General features: G+C 45.0%; 1 protein-coding gene across 1 annotated transcript in view; it reads left to right on the top strand.

Annotated features, from left to right (window-relative positions):
- Positions 1–23,032, top strand: part of LOC126293593 (histone-lysine N-methyltransferase 2D-like) — a 435,002-nt gene that overhangs the window by 270,856 nt on the left and 141,114 nt on the right. Inside the window, exon 3 of the mRNA XM_049986869.1 lies at positions 10,501–10,624. Within this exon, the coding sequence (XP_049842826.1) occupies positions 10,501–10,624 (124 nt within the window). The remainder of the gene's footprint in view (positions 1–10,500; positions 10,625–23,032) is intronic.

Here is a 23,032-nt window from a genome sequence, read left to right as displayed (position 1 = left end):
TAAGTCCCATAGTGCTCACAGCCATTTGAACCATTTTTGTGTTACCATCACAGGCGAGTTTTTCACTAGGGACAAAAGTAATCAGTCACCGCCCCCGCTTAAAAAGGTAACCGCAGTCTGAAGGCACAACTCGGAGGCAGCAAGCAGTCAGTGTGCGCAAGACAGCTATTTCGTACTACAGCAAAGCACAGGTCTCGCAAAGAAGACCAACATAGTGCCATTCCTCCTAAAAGTAGGGAAACGACGGTGGGAGAGCGAAGGCTTATTGTGCGGCTGCATAGTGGGGGAAAACCACGTGCAGAAATAGGCGAGGTCGTCAACCGAAGCCGACAAACTATTTAGTATCGTCCAGAAATTAAAAGAAAAAACTCTTGGATCGTCCACGACAGGGGCGTCCTCAGAAACTCACGAACAGAGGCGAGAGGAAGATTGTTTGAATGGTGAAAAACGACCCGCGGACAACGGCCCATGCTATAGTGGCAGAACTGACAGACGTGGTTAGACCAAAGGTAGTGAGAGAGCTGTGCGCAGATGCCTGAACAGTGCTGTGTATAATGCCAGAGTGCCAAGACGCGAACCGTTCGTCAGTAAGTGTAGCGGAAAAAGCGGATGGTTTTTGGAGAAGTATTTATCGGCAACGATGTGACCTTTTGGAGCAAGATTCTGTGGAGTGAAGAACGCAAATTCTCGTTGAGCCACGTGACATGGCCGCAGTTAAGTGTGCCGTCAGGCAAACAGAGTGGGAGCCCACAAGCATGCAACCATCAGACATTGTGTGGGAATGCATGTCTTTCAGAGGTGTTGGCAAGCTTTCCTTTATTGAAGGCACCGTGGACAAATCTATCTCGATATACTCAAATTCTGAGTAAAAGTGCTGCGAAGTTCAATATTTAAGTAGAAATTTCCAACAAGACAATAATCCTAAGCATACAGCGGAAAAACTGTGGATCCTATATGACACGCTTCATTATATCCCGTCGAAAACATCTGGAATACACTGAAAACGAGACTACACAAACGACAAGTGAGCAATTCTTCATGCTTTCCCGGCGATCTGTTGACATCTTGGATATTCGGGAATCCAGCCGGATGCTCGCGTCGTTCTCGCACGGTATTTCAACGGCGTGCCTCGCAGTCTTCTTCAGGTGCTACCAGTCTCGGCTAGCACGTGAAGAAGACAGCGAGGTCCTCTGTTGAAATGTGAGAACGACGCGAACACCCGGCTGGATTCCCGAATATCCAGGGTGTCTACATGTGGGCAGTTTAACGTTTGCGTGCATTGATAAAAGAATAAGTGAATATCAGTTCATATATGACTAAAAGGGGACGCGTTACCAAATACTGACTGCCCAGTGTGAATACTTTTGTCCACTGTGTATTTTTTACACATAAGTCGTGTTTTGTTATTTGTTCTGTTCAGACACATGCATTACACATTTGTAAAGCATAAAATATGTTTTGAGTTAAAAACACTAAGATTTACTTCTCTGATTACTCCCAGTATCTGAATATATGGACAAGGGAGGAAATGCGCGTTTTAATGGCGCTAACGCAGGCATTTTACGCGCGTCCATTTTCGTGCACAAACTGTGTGATTGCGAGCTAAATAGAGCCGAGTACTGACGCTGGAGAGCGCAGAATCACGTTAACCAGCTCGTCCCGTGTGGCGACGGCGCCGTGACTCGTGACGTTGGATTTCCTGTCCGCGTCAACGTTAGCTGCCTCGTGCAGTGTGAGGACGGCTTAAGTGCTGGAGAGGTGCCCCTGGCAGCTCTGCCAATCCCCCTCCCCTCCCGCCCCGCCCCGCGCCGGTGACCGCGGCCCCAGTTTACCGCCGCCGCCACCGCTACCTGTCGTGACGTCACGGCGTGGCGCGGCGCGGCGCGGCGCGGGCTGCTCGCTTAGCAGCTGCGGTCAGCGAGGCGCCAATCGATACGTCGCAACCCTTTAGCTCGGCACTGCCTCCCTCCCTCCTCCCTCGCTGTCGCGTCGCACGGCGCTGCCAACAGCCGCGAGCGAAATAACGCCGCGCTCCCTCAGCAGGTCTGGAAGGCGGCGCGGCCCACGGTAGGCGGAAATCGAATTTCGAAAGCTGGTTAGGCTCCAATCGCATTTGCTTAGTCCGAACAGATCCAGGCGTTCGTGAATGCGCATACCTGCACTAAGGATTATCCTGCGTATAAAGCCTGCGCCGGTGCAAATATCCCTATACATACCCGCGGATATTAGTAATTACTCTGTAATTAAAAGTTAAACGATGCTATCAAACTTTATGATTGTAATGATTATGTCGCTATTATCAATTCGGGACCGAGTGTCAGTTACAATGGGCAGAATGTATAGTGTCGTCGAAAGATTACTCACATTTGCATCTGCAAAGGCGACACGACACTCCTGTTTTTGTCCAAAACCATACGCCTGTACTATAAACGGGCGATCAAAAAGTTTCCGTTCGCGCTCAGTGTGCAATTGTTATACCAATCAGGCAAAATCGCGATGAGCACCGAGACAATTATCCCACCGACCACCAGATTGAAGATATTCGTTTCGTGAAACACCGTGTCCTTCTGCGAGAAAAGTGCGTAACTCGTGATGCACGTACTCTTCCGACAGTAATCGTGGACGCTTCCAGGCCTGTAAGGCCGTTAGGACGTCAAATGGGGCGAGCAGGAGAGGCGCCACAGGACATTTCAATTTCCACTGTCTATACTTTTGCAAGTAATTTCATAAAACTGTCAGTATCACCAGGAAGGATTCACGTTGCTTCAAATGGCTCTGAGCGCTATGGGACAACTTCTGAGGTCATCGGTCCCCTACAACTTAGAACTATTTAAACCTAGTTAACATAAGGACATCACACATCCATGCCCGAGGCAGGATTTGAACCTGCGACAGTAGCGGTCGCGCGGCGCCAGACTGTAGCGCCTAGAACCGATCGGCCACTCCGGCCGGCAAGGATTCAGGATTCACACTAATAGCAGTAGAAGTACAAAATCCTCTTTACATGGAAATTTCATCATTTCTCACTATTGACTGCATTTGTTGCTATAGGTACACTTCTCTTCTTAAGTAAAAGAGATTCTTTCATGGAATTTTGCACAGCATACAAACCATACTTAAAGGTGTAAGGAACTCTAGAATTTTATAAATCTATTAAAAGCTGTGGTAAACATTTATATAACTACAAAATCTAAGTTTTTTTCTAAACATTAAGTTTAAATTTTAAACACCTCATTCATTTTTTCATAAATAAATCCTTCCTGGTTATGGTGACAAAGTTTTATGAATTTACTTGTAAAAGTACAGACAGTGGAAATTAAAGAGTCCTGTGGCGCCTCTCCTGCTCCAAGTCGGCCCGTTTGCCGTCCTACTCCCTTAAGGGACAGAAGGCGTGATTATCGCTCGGAGAGAGATCAGGGCTAAAGGGCGGCTACTCGAGCGTTTCCCAGTTGAGTTGGCGTAATTTCTGCTTTACGACATTTGCAATGTGGGGGCGTGCGTTATCATGAGACAGCAACACCCCTTGGCGCACCATTCAACAACGGTGGTTTTGGACAGGCATGGTGCTTCGCACACATTCTTTTTTCTCCGATCTATGTTGGAGTTTGCCCCTGGGCAGCCAAGAAAATAACAGCACATTGATTCTGTTCGGACGAATTTGGTAATAACGCTGCCATAGTTCACGTTTCGCCGTTTACCTCACGCACATCGGAAAGACGAATGTCACACTAATCGCTTTTCTACATGTCGGAATCTCGGTATGTTTCAGCAACGCCGTCGAACCGAAACTTTTTGATCGCCCCTTGTGTACCCGTACTTCCAGTGCTGGTTTACGTCTGAGCCATGTTTTGTGTGCTTTATCACCTGTCATTTGTGCAATTGGAAGCTGCCACAAAGCGACCAGAAGGCTCTTCTCCGACACCCAACTGTTTTTTGGACGTTCTCTCCATTTTCTGACTCCTGTGTGACATACAGTATAAATACGAGTGTCATTCAACAATTAAAGAGAGAAGCTGGTCTGGAGAAAAACCTATTTTTACAAAACAATACTTTCCTACTTTTCAACATAAACCTCTTGAATATTTACGCACTTGTTCCAATGGGCTAAGGCCTTTTTATTCTGACTGCAAAGAACTTCCTATCGTTATGTTTGATGATTTGACGGGTTAGTTGAGCAATATGACGACGTGCGGTGTCTTGCTGGAGAACCACACCTGTCCTCAGATCCACGACGTCTCTCTCTCTCTCTCTCTCTCTCTCTCTCTCTCTCTCTCTCTCTCTCTCTCTCTCTTCTCTCTCTCTCTCTCTCTCTCTCTCTCTTTCTCTCTCTCTCTCTCTCTCTCTCATGGCTGGCTTCACTTTGTTTAAAAGCAAAGCCGTATAGTATTGGCTGTTCATTGTACGTTGCTCTTCGAGATAATCTCAAAAAACTGGACCTTCAGCATCCTAAGACACCGTCAACGTGACTTTGGCTGCTGATGCTTCTATTTTGAATTTTTTCTTGACATATGAGTTGGTGTGCTTTCAATCCATGCTTTGTCTTTTTGATTACAGCTCAATGGTGAACAGAAGTTTCATCAAAGTTAAAATTTTGTTGAAGTATAAATGGTTCAAATGGCTCTGGGCAATATGGGACTTAACATCTGAGGTCTTCAGTCCCCTAGAACTTAGAACTACTTAAACCTAACTAACCTAAGGACATCCATGTCCGAGGCAGGATTTGAACCTGCGACCGTAGCGGTCGCGCGGATCCAGACTGATGCGCCTGGAACCGCTCGGCCACATCGGCCGGCCTTTGTTGAAGGGCTCGTCTTCTCTTTCATGTTCCTTTAGCTCTGTTCAGACTCAACTGTTTCCCTCTGTAGCCCCGTCAATTCCTTTAGAACCCATCTTGCACATGTTTTGCGGTACCTCAGCTTGTTACAGATAATGTTATTAACTGTAGCAGTACTAACTGGAACGTTATCAACTATCATTTCCACAGTCAGACGGCGGTCGGCACGAATAATGTCATCAATCCGACTTTCAAGTGAGGGAGTCGGAACTGCAGCTGGTCGGCCAGAACGGTGTTCGTCAGTCACAGAGTCGCGACAAGTTTTGAACTGCTCTGCCCACTGCACTGTTCATATAACATTAACCATACATTTTAGAGATTTTACAGTATGTATTCACTGGTTTCTCGCCGTCAGCTAGTAAAAAACGAATAACAGAACGTTGTTCAACTGTTGCGGATGTTTCAAGTGGACTCGTGATCTTGAAATGTATCTTTGAGGCTATAAACAAAATGTTGATACATCAGCTGATAAGGGCTCATCCCAATTATGCCAACTTAAGGCCATGAACGTAGAAAACTTTCCCTACTAACAGTTTTTCCCCCAGACCAATTTGTCTCTTTAATTATTGAATGACCCCCTGATTTACGGTATAGGAGTACCCAAACATCTGTTTTACACTGTAAGATAAAAAAGCACACCTCGAAGGAGTTATCAAAATGAGAATAAAATCGGTACATGTGTATATGTACATACGAATTATTACAATTTCAGAAAGGTTGTATAATTTATTCAGGAGAGCCTCACAAACTGAGCAAGTCAGTAACACGTTGGTCCGCTTCTAGCCCGTATGCGAGTAGTTATTCGACTCGGCACTGACAGTTGTTTGATGCCCTCCGGAAGGATATCGTGGCAGAATCAATTCAATGTTGGATGTCTTCCGAAAGAATATCGTGACAATTCGATTGGCGCGTTAGATGGTCAGAAGCTCTAGCTGGTTTGAGGGCTCTGTCCCTAATGCTCCAAAGTTTCCCAATTGGGGAGATGTAGATATCTGGCGACCTTCCTGGTCAAGGTCGGGTTTGCCAAGCACGAAGACGAGTAGTAGAAACTCTCGCCGTGGACGGGCGGTCATCGTCTTGCTGAAATTTAATCCCAGGACTGATTGCCACGTAGGGCAACAAACCGGCCGTAGAAAGCCAATGAGATTTCAGGCTGAAGACATGTCAGGAAACGCCCCGGACGGGAGTAGGATACGAAGCTGCCTGTCGCGCGCCATTACTTTTTATAGCAGCACCCTTTTGTCGCACCCTTACAGAACAGCGGTAGTTCGACAATATTGTACGCCCCTTTTGTTGCCTTTCAGGGCAAGTCATCCCGCGCTCACATTCCAGCAAGATAATTGCCGGCAGCACACGGCGCGAGTTTCTGCTGCCAACCCCCCTACCTTGGCCAACAGGGTCGCCTGGTCTCTTTCGAATTGAGAACGTTTGGAGCACTATTGGCACGGCCCTGCAGGCATCTCTGAATTTTGACGTTGTAACGCGCCAGTTGGACAGAATTTGGTGTGATGTCCCTCAGAAGGACATGCAGCGCATATCAAAGTCGAGGCGAATAATTGCTTGCACAATGGACAGGGGTGCACCAAAGTATTATTGACTTGGGAAACTCGTTGAGCTCTCTCTTAGATAAACCAGTTTTTCTGAAACTGTGATAATTTGTACAGATGCAGCACATCTACGATTTCCGTCCCATTCTGGTAACTTCTTTCTGACGCTTTTTTTCTGTCCCTATGTTATTTACAAGTACAGAAAGCGATGCTTATTGTACTAGGAATTTTAGTTCGCAAATACGGTTGAAGCTTATGGCGCATTAACGCACATTTCATAAACTACGTTAGAAATATGTAATGGTATTCAATATGTGACGGCAACTTCTATTTCATTTGAATTCCTGTTGTTGCGAAGAAGTTTTGCAGGAAAATCCGCAAAATCTATAAACAGTTATCGAGAGTATGATACATTGTAAGTTGGTCATGGCCAGTCTGTATGAAAGGTGAACTACGAGGTCAGACTTCAGCAGATGGAAATTCAGGCCAGGCGCAAACTTGTCATCAGAACTGCGGAGTAACGAAAGAGTTTAAGTAGTTTGCAGTATTTTAATATCCGCGGATGCAGATGGAAGTAAGGGACTTGCGTCCGCCTGCTGTTACCATTTATCTAGCTAGATAAAGGTCTTCAGAGCTGCTGCAGCTGATTTACAGCCCATCGTTCTTCACATCTGGTGGTCGTAGGGATACCGTGGCTTCGCGCCAGGTCTCGCTTGGGACCGGAATTCTGCCGATGGGAAAATTTATCGGCGCATTGACAAATGGAACTCAATATAGCAGCGACTTTGCTAGTACTTAAGTTCCCTGAGGTATGTAGCACCAGCTGTATACGCAGTTGATGCGATACCAAGTAACTGATTTATTTAGTACCAGAACCTGATGGTTGCTTTTTATATTCGTTGCACTGCTCCCATTTTTCCAACTGTATTTCTGCTCAGCAGAAAGAAAAACAGGCAATTTAGTACTAGTAATTCATACGCTTCGAATGTTAAGTTTTAATAACTGTGCGCCATCAACTACAATATTATTAATTATGAGATTTATTGGCTAACCTGTTTAGTTGAACAATGTTCTTTTATGCTTTGTCTTGAGCGCTGCGATTATAGTGTCGGCAAGATTGTGGTCGTGTAATTGAGGGTATTTTGTTATTACTTCACAAAGCCTTACGGTAAACTCGTAAACATTTCGCGTTTTGGCACCTCCGCCTCGCGTGACTTCGGTGCAAACTGACGTGCCTCGGACCACGAAGCGACGCGTCGCCGCCACGCCACCCCTGAGTGCTTTGTTCCATTTGTTTACACGGAGGTGGCTCGAAACAGCGCCACGCCACTACTGTGTCAAGTGGGCCTCGCGCCCGGGACGAACTACTCGCAGGAACGGTGGGGCAGTGGCAGGACGCGGCCGAAGAAAGTGCACCGCTGGGCCGCGAGGTGGACCAACGTGTTAATGACAGTTTGTGAAGCTCTCTTTCTCTTGAATAAATTATACAATTTTCCTGAAATGGTAATAATTTGTATGTACATATAGATCACATGTGCCGATTTTAGTATCAGTTGGATAATTCCTTCGAGGTGCGCTTTTTTGTCTTCAGTGTAAAACACGTTGGGTTGCTATACCGTAAATTAGGAGGCGCTGCAGTCGTGGACTGTGCGGCTGGTCCCGGCGGAGGTTCGACTCCTCCCTCGGGCGTGGGTGTGTGTGTGTTTGTCCTTAGGATAATTTAGGTTAAGTAGTGTGTAAGCTTAGGGACTGATGAACTTAGCAGTCAACTCCCAGAATATTTCACATACATTTGAACATTTTTAAATTACGAGGGTCATTCAGTAATTAAAGATACAAAATGGTCTGGGGAAATACTTATTAGGGTAAATTTGCTGCTTTCATGGCTTTAAGTTGGCATAACTCGGACGAGCCCTGATCAGCTGATGTGTTAACATTTTGTTTATAGCCTCAAAAATAAATTTCAAGATGGCGAGGCTGCGATTGGGAGTTTCCCATGTCATTATGGGAAACTCCCAATCACAGACCAACACAGATTTAATGGTAAAAATGACCCAGTGCATAGCTCGTTAAAAACTGAACACAGATGTAGCATGAAAACAAGGTAGCGTGCTGAACTGTGAAAAAAAGAACCAAAATAGAAACTGATATGTCCAAGCTCAAGATGTGAAACATCGAGCAACTCTCAAGAACCACGGCGTCGTGGTTGTTTAGTCGCGGTTCTGGACTGCAAGGCGCGGCATATCAGTGTTCAAACCTCCCGCGTGGCGGCCTTTTCCTCTGAAATATATGAACTGTCCGTGCGGTCATTAAGTGTGTGTGTGTGTGTGTGTGTGTGTGTGTGTGTGTGTGTGTGTGTGTGTGTGTGTGTGTGTGTGTGCTGTACTCTTGGCAATTTCCATACTACACACTGGTTTAGCGTACGAGTCATGTGGTAAGAATATATTGCCGTCGCAGGTAAATTTGATGAATGGTGAGAAGGCGAGTGCCTCTAAGGCCTCTCACAGAAATGAGAACAGACGGGTGTGAACTATGTTACAACAAAGTAATTCACTGCCATAGGCATGCGTATTCAAGTACAGATTTTTAAACAAGCAGAATACGGCATTGCCGTCGGCTACGCCTATAAAAAACAAGTGACTGGAGCAGTTCTAAGATCTGTTACTGCTGCTACAATGGCAGGTTATCAACGCTTGAAAGTGGTGTTATAGTCGGCGCACGAGCGTTGGGACACAGCATTTCCGAATAGCGACGAATTGGGCGTTTTTCCCGTACGACCATTTCACGAGTGTACCGTGAATATCAGGAATGCGGTAAAACACTAAATCTCCGACATCGCTGCGGCCGCCTGCAAGAATGGGACGACCGACAACTGAAGACAATCGTTCGACGTGACAAGTGAATCCTCCTGCAGATTACAATGCTGGGCCGTCAACAAGTGGCATCGTGCGAACCATTCAACGAAACATCAACGATATGGGCTCTGAGCTGAAGACTCACTCGTGTGACTCGGCCCGTTAACACCGACGTTGGACTGTTGCCAGGAAACTTTTTGCCTCATCGGACGAATTTCGTTTCAAATTGCATCGAGTGGATGGTCGTGCACGGGTGTGGAGACAACCTCACGAATCCACGGGCTCTTCATGTCAGCAGGAGCCTATTCAGCTACTGGAGGCTCTGTAATGGTGTGGGGAGTGAGTTGGGGTCATCTGGGACCCCTGATACGTGTAGATACGACTGACAGATGAAACCTACGTAAGTAGCGTGTGATCACCTGGAGCCATTCATGTCCACTGTGCATACCGATGGACTTTGGCAGTTCCAGCAGGATCATGCGACAACACACACTTCCAGAATCGCTGCAGAGTCGCTCCAGGAACACACATGTGAGTTTAAACACTTCCGCTGTCCACCAAGCTCCCCAAACACGAACATTATTGATATAGCTGAGATGCCTTGCCACATACTGTTCAAAAAATAGTTAAAATGGCTCTGAGCACTATTGGACTCGACATCTGAGGTCATCAGTCACCTAGAACTTGGAACTACTTAAGCCTAACTAACCTAAGGACATCACACACGTCCATGCCCGAGGCAGGATTCGAACCTGCGACCGTAGCGGTAGCGCGGTTCCAGACTGAAGCGCCTAGAACCGCTCGGCCACAACGGCGTACTGTTTAGAAGAGACCTCCACCCCTCGTACTCTTAGGAGTTTATGGACAGCCCTGCCAGGAATCCTGGTGTCAGTTCCCTCCGGCACTACTTCAGACAGCCGAGCCCACGGCACGTCGTGTTGCGGCACTTGTGCGTGCTCGCGGGGGCCCTACACGATATTAGGCAGGTGTACCTGTGTCTTTGGCTCTTCAATTTATAAACTGCTATTCTCCTCTAAGACTTTCTCCAAAAATTGTGATTAACATTCGGTTTTCCCCAAGAAATTCACTGGACTACGGCGTAATACCCGGCGATACACTGATAAGCGTGGCATTTAGGGACGTAAGAGTTGACGTTTTCCAGTTCCTTTATTTGCTAAGACGGGGGTGCGAAACCGCGCCTTGACCTCCCTAAGCCTTTGGTGTTTGCAGCGCGCCTTACGCCGGTGCTTTGTGTGTGTTGCAGCCCGAGCAACACGGCGCTGAGCTCGCTGGAGCTGCTGAAGGACTACCTGCAGACGCAGGGCACCTGCAAGTGCGGCCTCGAGTGCCCCCTGCACTGCGAGCAGGTCTTCAACTTCGACCCCAAGGTGAGTGCGCCGCGTGATGAACCTTACAAATGTAGAACCCACACTGTATCTCGTTCATGTCTTTCTTACTCTGTGTTTCTGCATAATATGGTAGCAATGAGAATCTCGTAACTCGACATTGTTAGATTTTACAGGAGGAGACGCGGTTTCTTAAAAAAATGATTCACACATGCAATTGCTGCATGTGTAACTATGTAGTAGAAGCTTATTTATAGGTTTGACAAGTCCGTACACTTTCACATCTGTGTTTGATATTTTAGGTACTGGAATTACTAGATTTTCAGACAGACAGATGAAGTTGAGGTTTCCAGTGCCTACCACTGACAATGAACATCGGACTAAACTACTGAAATAAGCTTGATACTGATTTGTGATTTCCTATCAGAAAGGTTATCGTTCGTAGTAATTAAAGAGGAGTTTGTCTTGAAAAATAAAAATTGTAACTGGCGTTCCGCAAGGAAGTAACTTAGGCTCGCTACTGTTCCTAATCTAGACAAACGACTACATTAGGGCCCGTTGCTTCGCACCTGTACACTGTATGGTCCGCAGGATTTCTTTCTTTAATGTGGTAGAGCACTTGCGAAAGGCAAAGGTCCCGAGTTCGAGTCTTGGTCCGACACAGTTTTCATCTTCCAGGAAGTTTCTATGTTTATGTTGTTTGCAAATTGCAACACCCAAACTTTTCGCCTTAATTGAGGCCATACAGAAACGTTTCTCGCCAAAATGCGATTCTAGTAGCTCTACTCCACAGCTTTAGTTGACCATGCGTCTTGCGCTCTTGTGATATTTCCATACTAATTTTAATTTCCAAACACGTTTCTTTGTATCTAACCGAGAAAGGAGATGCCAATTTTCTTAGTTTTAACTTTAAAAAATTGTTACTTTGACTGACCGTTTCCTTAAAGATTTTCGTCCCTTATTTCAACCCAGTAGAGGCTAAATTTCAAAAAAAAAAAAAACAAGTACTTTATTTGTAACCGAAAAGTCAAATATCACTTATCAGAGATGTAGCTTTAAACACACGTTACTACTACTTTATTAATAATTTGAAGATTAAATTTTCAAAAATGCTGCAAAATTGTTCATTTCTGATCGAAAAAACCAGATACCAATTTTTTTAGGTCTAGCTTCCAAGTTTCCTTAAATAGCACCATTTTCGTCTCATGTTGTGGAGAACGCAAACCAGAGACTCCTCTATTGGTGAAACACTTGAAAAATGCAACAGGTCTACTAAAGAGACTCGCTAAACTACGGACGTCTCTTCAGGTATATTGCTTCGTGGCATGAGTCCTTAGCAGATACAATTGACGGAAGACATTGAAAAGTTCCTAGGAGGACAGCTCGTTGTGTGTTATCGCGAAATAGGGGAGAAAGTGCCACGAATGTGAGGTGGCAATCGTTAAAAGAAAGGCATTTTTCGTTGTGGCAGGATTTCCTCGTGAAATTTCAGTCAAAAGATTTCTCCTACAAATGTGAAAATATTTTGTTGGCGCCTAACTACACAGAGAGACATAAATGTCTCTGAATCTGATGTCTGTTAGATGGCGACGGGAACATCTGTCATTGTTGACACTTAACCCTGTCTCGCGGTTTAAAGACCGTATTGAAAGTGTAGCAACGCGAGGTTTGATCATAGTTGCCAATAAACGGTTGCTGCTAATAAATACAGACAAGTGAGACTTTGCATGACGCCACATCTGACCACAAAGGCCGCACCTAATGAACTTTTCATCAAACAGGCGCAGTTTGTACGAGAAGTAAAGTATGTTTGCTCTTCCGAGCTGTGTCTACTAACACATTGTGTGAGTTTCGTTGCTTATGTTAAACTCTGAATCCTGGGCCACTAATATTCTTGGTGCTATCGTAAATTCTCTGTCTTGTCCCTCGCCTCACTCATGTAGAGACCTGTAATAAAACGTACACTGGTTAGCGTGCGAGCTCTCCTCTGGACTGCAGTATACCTGCGGCCATGTGTGGCAAGCCTCCAAGAACTCAGTAGCTATGTGGCACTAGACGTGTACGCACAGGTCACACAAATACCATAAATTATGGGCCAGTGGTTAGCCCCGGATAGCGCCCTGTGTGTGTTCGATCAGGCTCAGATCAGAGTAACCTGGTGGTCAGGATATCAACTTGAGTTCGCTGTGGTCACTGTAGCACGACTCTGGCCTGGTGACGTGGTCACTTGTCCTGTTCGAAGATGCCATTGCAGGCAGAGAAGACGAACACATGTAAGCAGCTCACATAGGCCACAGCTGTCGTGGTACCTTCGATTATTACAATAGATCTCATTGAGGCCCAGCCAACGGCCTGGCCGCAGTGGCAGCAGCAGTTCCCGTCAGATCACTGAAGTTAAGCGCTGTCCGGTTTGGCTAGCACTTTGTCACCGTCCAGGTCTGCCGAGTGCAGTCAGCCCTTCTGAGGTAAATTGAGGAGCTACTTCACGGGAAGTAGCGACACCGGTCACGAAAACTGACCACATGCACCTCAGCGTCTGCACCTGGTGACGCCTAAGGTCCGAGGATGACACGGCGGCCGGTAGGTACCGTTGGACCTTAGGATGCGGTGTTTTGTCATTAAGGCCCAGGTGCATGTGCCACATACTCCCCCTACCGACCTGCAATGCACGTTTCAAGAATCAGTTTGTAGAATAACAAACAGGGAACAAGAAAATTATATTTTCTTCTGAACTTTTTATTGATTCTTTTCCCTTCGTCGCAGCAAGATATGATTCAATGCAAATTCAGTGCCACAGATAACTATACGTCAATGTGCGCCTCAATACTAACGAGGCTCTCTGAAGGGGAAAAAATATTAACACTTCCAAATTTTGTAGCGCACAGTAAGTGCCTTTCCTCCTTACCATTAGGGTAGCATGTTGCTGGAACCTTTAGTGCATTTCCAGGGTGAAAAACTTTGTTTAATGTTAATGCAAAGTATGTTATTTGTCAACTAACTACAACACGCCGGAAACGAAGTTACGCACATTTCCTGGATTATAAACAAGGCAAAAAAAGATGCATCTGGGCGGCTGTCAACGTGTCATCAACCGGGACGTGAAAATGTGTTCTAAATGGCCTGATATGCAAAGAAATTGTTTTTTCGTTAAGTGAGTAATGTTAATGATATTTTACTTTCTTTTATGTTACGTAGCCACAACCGTACATTGCAGCGTAATTTCATAGTGGGACAGTATTACAAGAGTTTACGTGTGACAAAATTCAAAATTCTGTCAATCATAAGCTTACACTAAAAGTTGATCTCTGTGACGGCTTTTCTGGTCACAAGTGCTGTAGTAAGAAACGTCATTCATCCGAGCAGGCGATACGTCTCCAGTGATCCACTAATCTCGTGTACCCACTACTTTCGTAACGCAGGGGACGTGCGCTGTGCTCCGAAACACTCCGCCTGCCCCATCTCTCTACTCTGTCGCCGCATATGCTGTTCTACAGAATGGCCAAGCCTCCGAACTGCACGGTGTGTGATGAGGTGCCGGCCGCGGTTCTAGGCGCTTCAGTGCGGAAACGCGCTGCTGCTACGGTCGCAGGTTCGAATCCTGCCTCGGGCGTGGATGTGTGTGACGTCCTTAGGTTTAAGTAGTTCTAAGTTCTAGGGGACTGATGACCTCAGATGTTGTCCCATTGTGCTTGGAGCCATTTGAACCATTTTTTGTGAACAGCAGCACGCCAACAGCACACTGGTATCCCCGATTCCAATCGCGGAGTCCTAACGATCCACTCCGTTGCCAGTCACTTATAACTAGTTTGCGGCCCGTATCGTTTCTAGAAATACATTCGCATTCATCTCTGCCTAATATGTACCCTTTGCGCTTCGCGTGGCTGCCAAACTTGAAATTGCGCGGTAGGCAGTGATAACTTTACGGTTCATCAGTGTACAAGGGAGAAGAAAGTAACAAAATTGACAATGCGAGCGATTTGCAACGCTGCTGTAGTGTCCTGGTGTAGACTGGTTTGTTCATCCCTTCCAGATGCTCACCCCGAGTTTCAGCTCCGTACAGCCACCAGCATGGAAAGAATAAGTTGGATGGACAGAGTAAAAGATGAAGAGGTTCTGAGAAGAGTGGGAGAGAAAAGACAGTTACTGGATGCAATAGAAAGAAAAATAAATTGGATTGGGCATATTTTAAGAAAGAATGACGGAGTTAAAAAGAACAGTTGTAGAAGGGAAAAGGAAGCGAGGCAGGAACAGATTTCAGATACTGGATGATGTGATGCACGGTGCAACATACAGCAGCAATAAGAAGGAAGCAATGGATCGCAGAAAATGGAGAGGCAAAGGACCTGCTAATACAGCAGAAAAAAGACAGCCACCACGTTATTTGAGAATGCCATCAGTTAAGCTGTATTTTTGTCGTGTGGTACGGAAATGGAACTGCGGAATTTAGAGCAACGTTAAGCATTATGTTTTCTTTAAAGCTGGGGAATCTCTTAGTGTGATGTTTAAGCTGGCCTATGGGGAGCATTCCTTATCAAGAGGACAAATCTTTCGCTGGCACAACTCATTTCAGAAACGCTGAGAACACGTTGAAAATAAACCTCGCTGAGGGAGGCCAATTTCAAAAACCGACGACAACGTGCTTCGGCGGTGGGGATATCGTGCATAAATAATTTGTTCCTCCAGGGCAAACTGTCAACGAAATATTTTACAGAGATGTCCTTAAAGGATTGGGGTGAATGTAGTGAGGTTTAACTCTGCAGACGAGGGGATGCTGCATCATATCCATCACGGAATTTTTGACTTCAAAAAGCATTCCTGTTCCACAGTACTCTATTCCCGTGATCGTACTCCTTGCGACTTTCTTTTCCAGCAGTTGAAAAATGTCTTACGACCACGTCATTTTGCGACTCAAAAGGATGTGACCGACATGTTAAAGGCCCTACCAGTTGAATCCTCTCAGTGCTGCTACGAAGACCGGGAACGTCTCCGCCAGTTAGCTGCCCAAGGGTACTACTTTGAAGGGGAGCATATTGCTTGGAGAAAACTGATAGATAAAAATTTGGCTTCTTACTTCTCGCACACACCTCTTCCAAGATCAGTGCATCACTATTGACCTGCTGCCGTCCCTCTATCGGCAGGCGGGAACGTTTTGTTTGTGCCACGCCAAACTATCCCCGGGACCTTCTGTGAGTACGAGTATACCAGCCGTTTCGGTCACGGCCTACGCAACCGAGTGAAAAGGTCGCACGACATTTAGAACGTTTGCCCTTTCTAATAATTTTCTGAGCGCTGCATTAGGCAATCTGGTTGCAGTCTACGAGGGTAAACGAGGGGTAAAAAAGTTTGGCCATAGAGGAAGGTGCCACGGTAACGTATCGGGGAAGTTGGATTGCGTGCGCCCTCGGTTGATTCGCCCATCGAATAACTTTGCGCTTTAATTTTCCGGTGGTCGCAAATGCGGCACGTGCGACTCACAAAGCGACAGTGGTATTTCGTAATTTGTGCGCAGCGGCGGCGTATTTTTGGTCGATGTTTTACATTTTACGGTATTTTCGGCCTCGCATTCCAGGCGTTACCGCGAGTGCTAATAAATACAATGTGTGCGGCAGAGGGTGTTGCAATGTCCACAGCAGCGCAGCGGGCCGCTGAGGGATGCACGTTTTCGTTTTCCTCCACTTTTACAGCGTGCCACGAGCCTAGGCATAACGGTTATCCCTAAAACAACCATCTGTCGGCTGTACTATCTTCTTCCGTCTCCAGTTTAACCTATTAAAACTGTGCAAAATAACCGGTTTTGGGTTTTTATTCCTACTTCCAGTAGAAAGACTTCGAATAAAGATTTAAAAATTTAGTACAAGTGAAGGAGATCTGTCGGTATATGTTTGATGCTGTGGTAGGGGTGCCACTGTCTGCAGCAAAGATGGCGGAAACTATAGAGACGGACGCGGCGACGGCAAGAGCGAAAGGTTTAAGTTGTCGACTTTCCTGCATCGTCGCTTTTGGAAGGTACATTTTGCACCCAGAAGCAACCACATAATTAAGGTTACAGTATTATTATCGAGAGCGTATAGCATGCCAATTAAGTTATAGGCATGTTAATCAAATTTACCTTCTTTTCCAAGGAACACTGTGGACGTTTTCTCAGTATACAACACAGTCACGTCGATTAAATATTTGGGCATAACATTGCAGACCGATATGAAGTGGGACAAGCATGTAATGGCAGTTGGGGGAAGGCGGATATTCGTCTTCGGTTCATTGGTACATTTTTTGGAAGACGTGGTTCATCTGTAAAGGAGACCGCTTATAAAACACTAATACCACCTATTCTTGAGTACTGCTCGAGCGTTTGGGATCCCTGTCAGGTTGGATTGGGGCAGGACAGAAGCAATTCAGAGGCGGGCTGCTAGATTTGTTACTTTTAGGTTTGATCATCATGCGAGTGTTACGGAAATTCTTCAGGAACTCGGGTGGGAGTCTCTAGAGAAAAGGTGCCGTACTTTTCGTGAATCGCTACTGAGGAAATTTAGAGAACCAGCATTTGAGGCTGACTGCAGTACAATTTTACTGCCGCCAACTTAACATTTCGCGGAAATACCACAAAGATAAGAGAGATTAGGGCTCGTACAGAGGCATACAGGCAGTCATTTTTCCCTCGTTCTGTTTGGGAGTGGAACGCGGAGAGAAGATGCTAGTTGTGGTACGAGGTACCCCGCGCCACGCACCGTATGATGGATTGCGGAGTATGTATGTAGATGCAGATGCCGATGCCACAGGTTCATTCTGCTTCTTCCCGTTTTTAATCCTTTGAAGCGAATGAAGCATTGTTCTTAATTGCTGCCGCACTTCATAATATGTTCGTTAACTGGTGATTGTCCCATTCTGAAATATAACCGAAGTCCGACGTTCGTCTTGCACACTGCCCGCACAAGCGTATCGTCTAATAGGTCACGCCAAAAGGCAAAAGATAAATATTTGTCTCTGCAATGCTGTATCGATTGTTATGTTTGTTCCTAGTTTCTAGCTGTCGGCCTTATTTACCCATTTTCTGTAACTCAGTACTTCAAAGCAATGGAGGTTTTAGGAGTAAAATTGACTCGTTTCTAAATTGTAAAATTCTGCTGTGACACACTGACGTACCGATTTTTTTACCCGCTTATTGGAAAATATGGAAAAAGCAGCGGTGTTGTTGCAAATTTTTGTAACGCCTTTAAACGCTTATTAGGAAAAATGGAAAATCCCGTTATAAGCGAGAGCAAAGAAATACCGCAAATTACCGGTTATTCAGGACTAAAATACCGTTATCGGTTTTAACCGATCCGTTTTCCCATTCTTATAATAGCCCTCTACTAGCGGGGCCCAATAACACTGATTTGTATGTACAGTTTTCATCCCTCACAACAACCTGTTGGTATCTTTACAACACGTTTGCCTGTAGCGCACATTGTCGTGCTTCGCCAGATGAGCACCCCCACACAAAAGCAGTGCTTAGTTTGTTCAGTCGATTGTGGAGATCGACTCGACTTCGCACCCCGAAGCACACAGGTATCAAAAAGAATCAATCGATTTCCGAAACTGTTATTCATATACAATGAATTTTGTTGTTTGATGAAAATGAAAGTTTTTTCATACCTTTTCATAGATGTTCAATATGCCTCATTGAGATGCTCTGCATATGTCATGCGGTATTCAAATTGTTCTCACACTGCTGCGAGCGTATCCTAAGTTACAGCTTCCACAGCTGCTGTCATGCGGTGTCTCAGTTCATTCATTGTTGTTGGTAAAGGAGGTACATACAGTCCTTTATAAACACCACAAGAAATATTGCATACACTCAAATCCGATGACCGTTGAGGCCTGTGTAAGGCTGAATCATTTGGTCAAGTGGGACCGATCCATCGTTCAGTAATCCTTTAATTTCAAAGTTCCTGCACTTCCAGTTGCTAGTGTGGCATCTGTTCTGGAGCATATCGAGATATGCGTTTCCTTTATCAGCAAAGAGAAATGGACCATGCACGTTTTTACGTAAAACTGCACAAAAAACATTAAATTTTGGAGAGTCCCCATATTTAACAACTTTATGTTGTTACTCTGTACCCCATATTCTCACATTATGGCTGTTCACTTTTCCATTTAAATGGAATATTGCCTCGTCACTAAACACTAAGCGTGGAATAAAACTGTCGTCCTCCATCTTAGAAAGAACGAAATTACACAACTGCACACGTTGTTGTCACCTTAACGAAGAGTTTGCAGTAGCTGAATTTTGTACGTTTTCATGTGCAAATGTCAACGCAACACACGCCAGGCGGACATCGGGGGCGTGTCGAGCTATCAAGCTGCTCGGCGAACGTATTTATGCGGACTCCTTGTGAAGTTAGGGCGGATGCGTTCGACGTCAGTGTGTCAGACAGTGACGGCCCTGCGGTTTGCCTTTACACAAACAACCTGTTTCTCGGAATTATTTGTGCCATCGTCTAATCGTCTGTGCTGTAGGAGGATCCACACCATTCCTAGTACGTAAGTCACGCTGAACAGTTACTGACCCGCACTGCGCAAAACATAGAACATAAAACACTTTGTTGTCTTGACAACATTTTTACTACAATGGAAGTAGGCGCACACTGCTGCTACCTAGCTGCAACCGTGTAAAAGTAAGAATTTACTCTTTCTAACAGTACATTGTTCAAGAACGTATCTCAAATATCAATTATTTTTTAAATCTGATGATTCTTTTTGATACACCCTGTAACTGTAATAGCGTGCCAAAACATCGTAGCCATTGCTCACAGAGAGGCAAAGCCGCGCTTGGGCGACGCGACCGGGGGGGGGGGGGGGGGGGGGGGGGGGGCAGCGTTGCTATAAAAAGCAAATTGAGCAGAGACGAATAGGGATTCATTATAGTGACGATACGGGCTGCAAAAGGGTGCATTCCTTGACGTGAGAAGGCAGATAATTGTAGCCTGGCACCTGGAGGTCGGAGGCTTGGCCGCTCAGTAAAGCAGAATAGGCGATTTATGGCGGTTCTGACTACAGTACAGTGCTGTTGCAGGTGGAAGAGTTTTGGAGCACACCGTTCACCGTACACGAGGTTCCGCAGCTGACGACCTATACGTCTACCCAACGGCAATGTTGGTTACGACTGGAGCGGCTATGGGATCAGTGTTTTTCGATCGTGGATCAATGAAACTATGTCGCTGGTTTGGATGAACTTAGTTTGTTACACCTGGTCAGTGTTTGTGTACGGATTATGCTGACATTCAGGCAGACTGCTTCTCCAAACATGTACCACGCTACGGCGCATGTCTAAGCTTCGGTGTTATGCTATGAGGTACATTCATCGGGGTTTACAGGGGAGCTATAGTAGTAATCCAAGACTCCATGGCAATTATGCAGTAAATGAACGCTATAGCGGACCTCTTGCATACCATCCTGCCTGTGTCCTCACCGCTGACGAAACTTGCAGTAGGAGATGCCGATATCAGAAGGCCTTAATTGTGCCACAGTGATCCAAGGGGCATAATAGTGAATTCCCACTGATGTCTTTGCTACCGAACTTGGCCGATCTAAAGCCCTTGGAATGCATGTGGGAGCCTGTTCCGCCCCTACAATTCACCACACCATAATCTTCAGGAAACCCGTGCGAAACTTTCACACTTTTATCGTTTGAAAAAATGTCAGTATTTCGAATAAGTGTAGTCGTTGGGATATGGTTAGTTATTTTCATCTATAAAATTAACCGAACGACGTGAAATGATCATGAATTTACAGTAGATCCTATCCATACTTATGGCTTTTAATTTTTGAGAAATACTAATATAAAATACAAAGAGAAATAAATGCAAAATGTATAGGTTAGAACGAAATGTTCGCTTCCTACCTGATGTAGCACCAAGCCCACAATAACCTCCAATTTTATTTTGAGATTTTATTTGCACTTTGTACTTCAAGCAAGCACGTTACGCCGTAGTAACGACAGGTACTCACAATTCAAGGAAACAATGACAAAGTAACTCATCGTTTCCGAAAGTATTTGTTTAGAAAAGTCAACTTGTACGACGTGCAGAGAGAATGGACTACCGCATTAGTCACGATTATTACCCGTCACAAAGTTGTATCCAAGTTATTCCATTTAATAAGTACTTGAAAACAAATAAACGGCGTTTATAAGAAGACAGCATGAAAAGGGAGTCATTCGTTATTAACAAGTCAACTTCGTAAAATGTAGGCATCAATGATGGCTTTTTGCCTATGATAGGTAAGAAAGTCTTACGTTAAAATTTTCCACACGTAGCTCAAGATCGAATGCGATGTCCGAGTACTGTTTAAAAAACTTTGTAACAATACCTTATTCATCCCTGTACGACTAGCAGGTTTTGAGAGGAACGGATGTTGACTTGAGAAATTACATATATATGATCGAGTGACCTGCGCATTGACGCCACATGCCTCCAAAAACACGAGGAAAAAATTCATGCCACGCTTGTTCGACGACATATTACGTTGTCACCGTGGACCACGAAGCTAATAACCATGTATTGTCTCGCTAGTATATTTCACTAAATTTTGTATGATGTAATGGAAAAGGTGGAAAATTCAAGGAATAAGTCGCATTGGTACTGATAATTTTACGTTGTCGGTTGGCAGTTGTGACAATTGTAGCACATGTTTCGGAACAACGTTATCCCATTATCATATTCTTTGAAACAAGGAAAGCAATCAATACTTCGTAGTAGTACATGCTGCTGTGTAACGCACTGTACAGCTTCCGTGCTATTAGGTACCGTCAAATGTAAAACAGCAGCAAACATGTACTGTCATACATAAAACTGTTCCTAGAACATCTCATGTTGGCGTGTTGTCTCCAAGCGCAGCTGTCAACTAAAGGCAGCCGCTTTCACCTACCAAAGATAGTGCTTTCCTACAAAGTTTATGTCAAAACTTCCAATGATTATACTGTGTATCATAAAATCTGAACATAATGTGAAATCTTAGTAAAGTCTATAAACCAGTACTACACCTGTGTTACAACATTGCATCCACAGACCAAGACAAACCTGACGCAGTTAATTCGAATAAGTTGGTGGCTGTTGCCCAATGAGGCCATGGCTAAATAGGTTCCAGAAATGCCCCTTGGTCACTTCTGCCTTCTCATTTAACGTACTGACGCATTCCTTCCCTAAAGCGCAGAAGATCTTCACTGCCTCAATTTGACAACTAGCATCCTTTATCCTCAAAGTACCTGATGATTTTACTTGTGGCGGTGCATAATGGTATAGAAGCTCTAACGTTTGTTAAAGAGGGCGATATAAATATTCCCATATAATTGCCAGATAGTGTATTGTGGGAATTTGATTGGTTTCATCACTTTTGTTAATGGGATAACAGTCTCTAAACGTGTCAAAATCTCTAACATTTGACAACTAGCGGCTATTGCCCACCAACTCATCCTGACTTTTACAATGTACACGACAGCCGAGAAAGCTGATTTAACTTTCACTTATGGCGTATGTCGCTGGAGTGTTTAACCAGCAGTACAGCTGTATGTTTAAAGGTAACCTGATCACGCCAAGACCTCATTGTCATTGCAGATTTAAAAATCAAGGAAGTGGCATTTGGAGAATAAAACACGTGAACGATGAGAAATGAGTTAAACAAAGTAAGTGTGCCGTCTCCTGTTCGCATTGCAAATGACGAGAAGGGAGAAGATAGGTGAAAACTTGTGGCGGTGTACTGTCTACTGCTTTCGAGTAGTAAGAGGGAGTCCGAGCTTTTAATGTCCCCACCCGACGAGCGGATGCCCTCACTCCAGGACACACTGCGCGGTGGGTTGGAATGTAACACAGGACACTGGTGATCAGGAACTTCACGCCGTCCTCGCTGCTGTAAGAGCGAAGGGAAAAAGTCGTACACACCAGAGTAGCAGCCTCGGCCGACCAAGTTTTGACGGTAACCGGTGTATTCATCGCGGTAAGACCGTTGAGGGAAGCGTACATGAGTTGGTGCTTACTTACATTTGGTGAAGTAATTTGGGGGGGGGGGGAATATCTATTTCTTTTGATGACAGCACAGTGGTTTCCGGCGTTGTTAGTTTCCTGCTATTTCATCGAGTTCCGCACTTGCTATGTTCACTTCGAAGACTGTTTGCAATGCCACAAATGTTATATGGTTCCATAATAAAATTGTGTAATAATTCGAGAGCTTTAAACATAATAAATTACTTTGTCAGCAAAATAGTTACATTGTCCGCTACAAATAAGCGGAAATTACACCTCTGTCGTTTAACTGCTGCATATAACTGCGTGACAAAAGTGAAACAGAGCACACGGTGTGACGTCAATGTAACTTCGCACACCCACACGTACAAACGTTCAGCAAGTACATCAGCGACTATATTTTCAAATTTCTGTGACAGTACAACGACCACCAAGATGCATTACTTACTCTGTA

Source organism: Schistocerca gregaria, chromosome 10 (assembly GCF_023897955.1).
Source record: "Schistocerca gregaria isolate iqSchGreg1 chromosome 10, iqSchGreg1.2, whole genome shotgun sequence".
NCBI lineage: Eukaryota > Metazoa > Arthropoda > Insecta > Orthoptera > Acrididae > Schistocerca > Schistocerca gregaria.
Note: the sequence above shows the minus strand (reverse complement) of the source record. Positions and strands in the feature narration are given on the sequence as shown.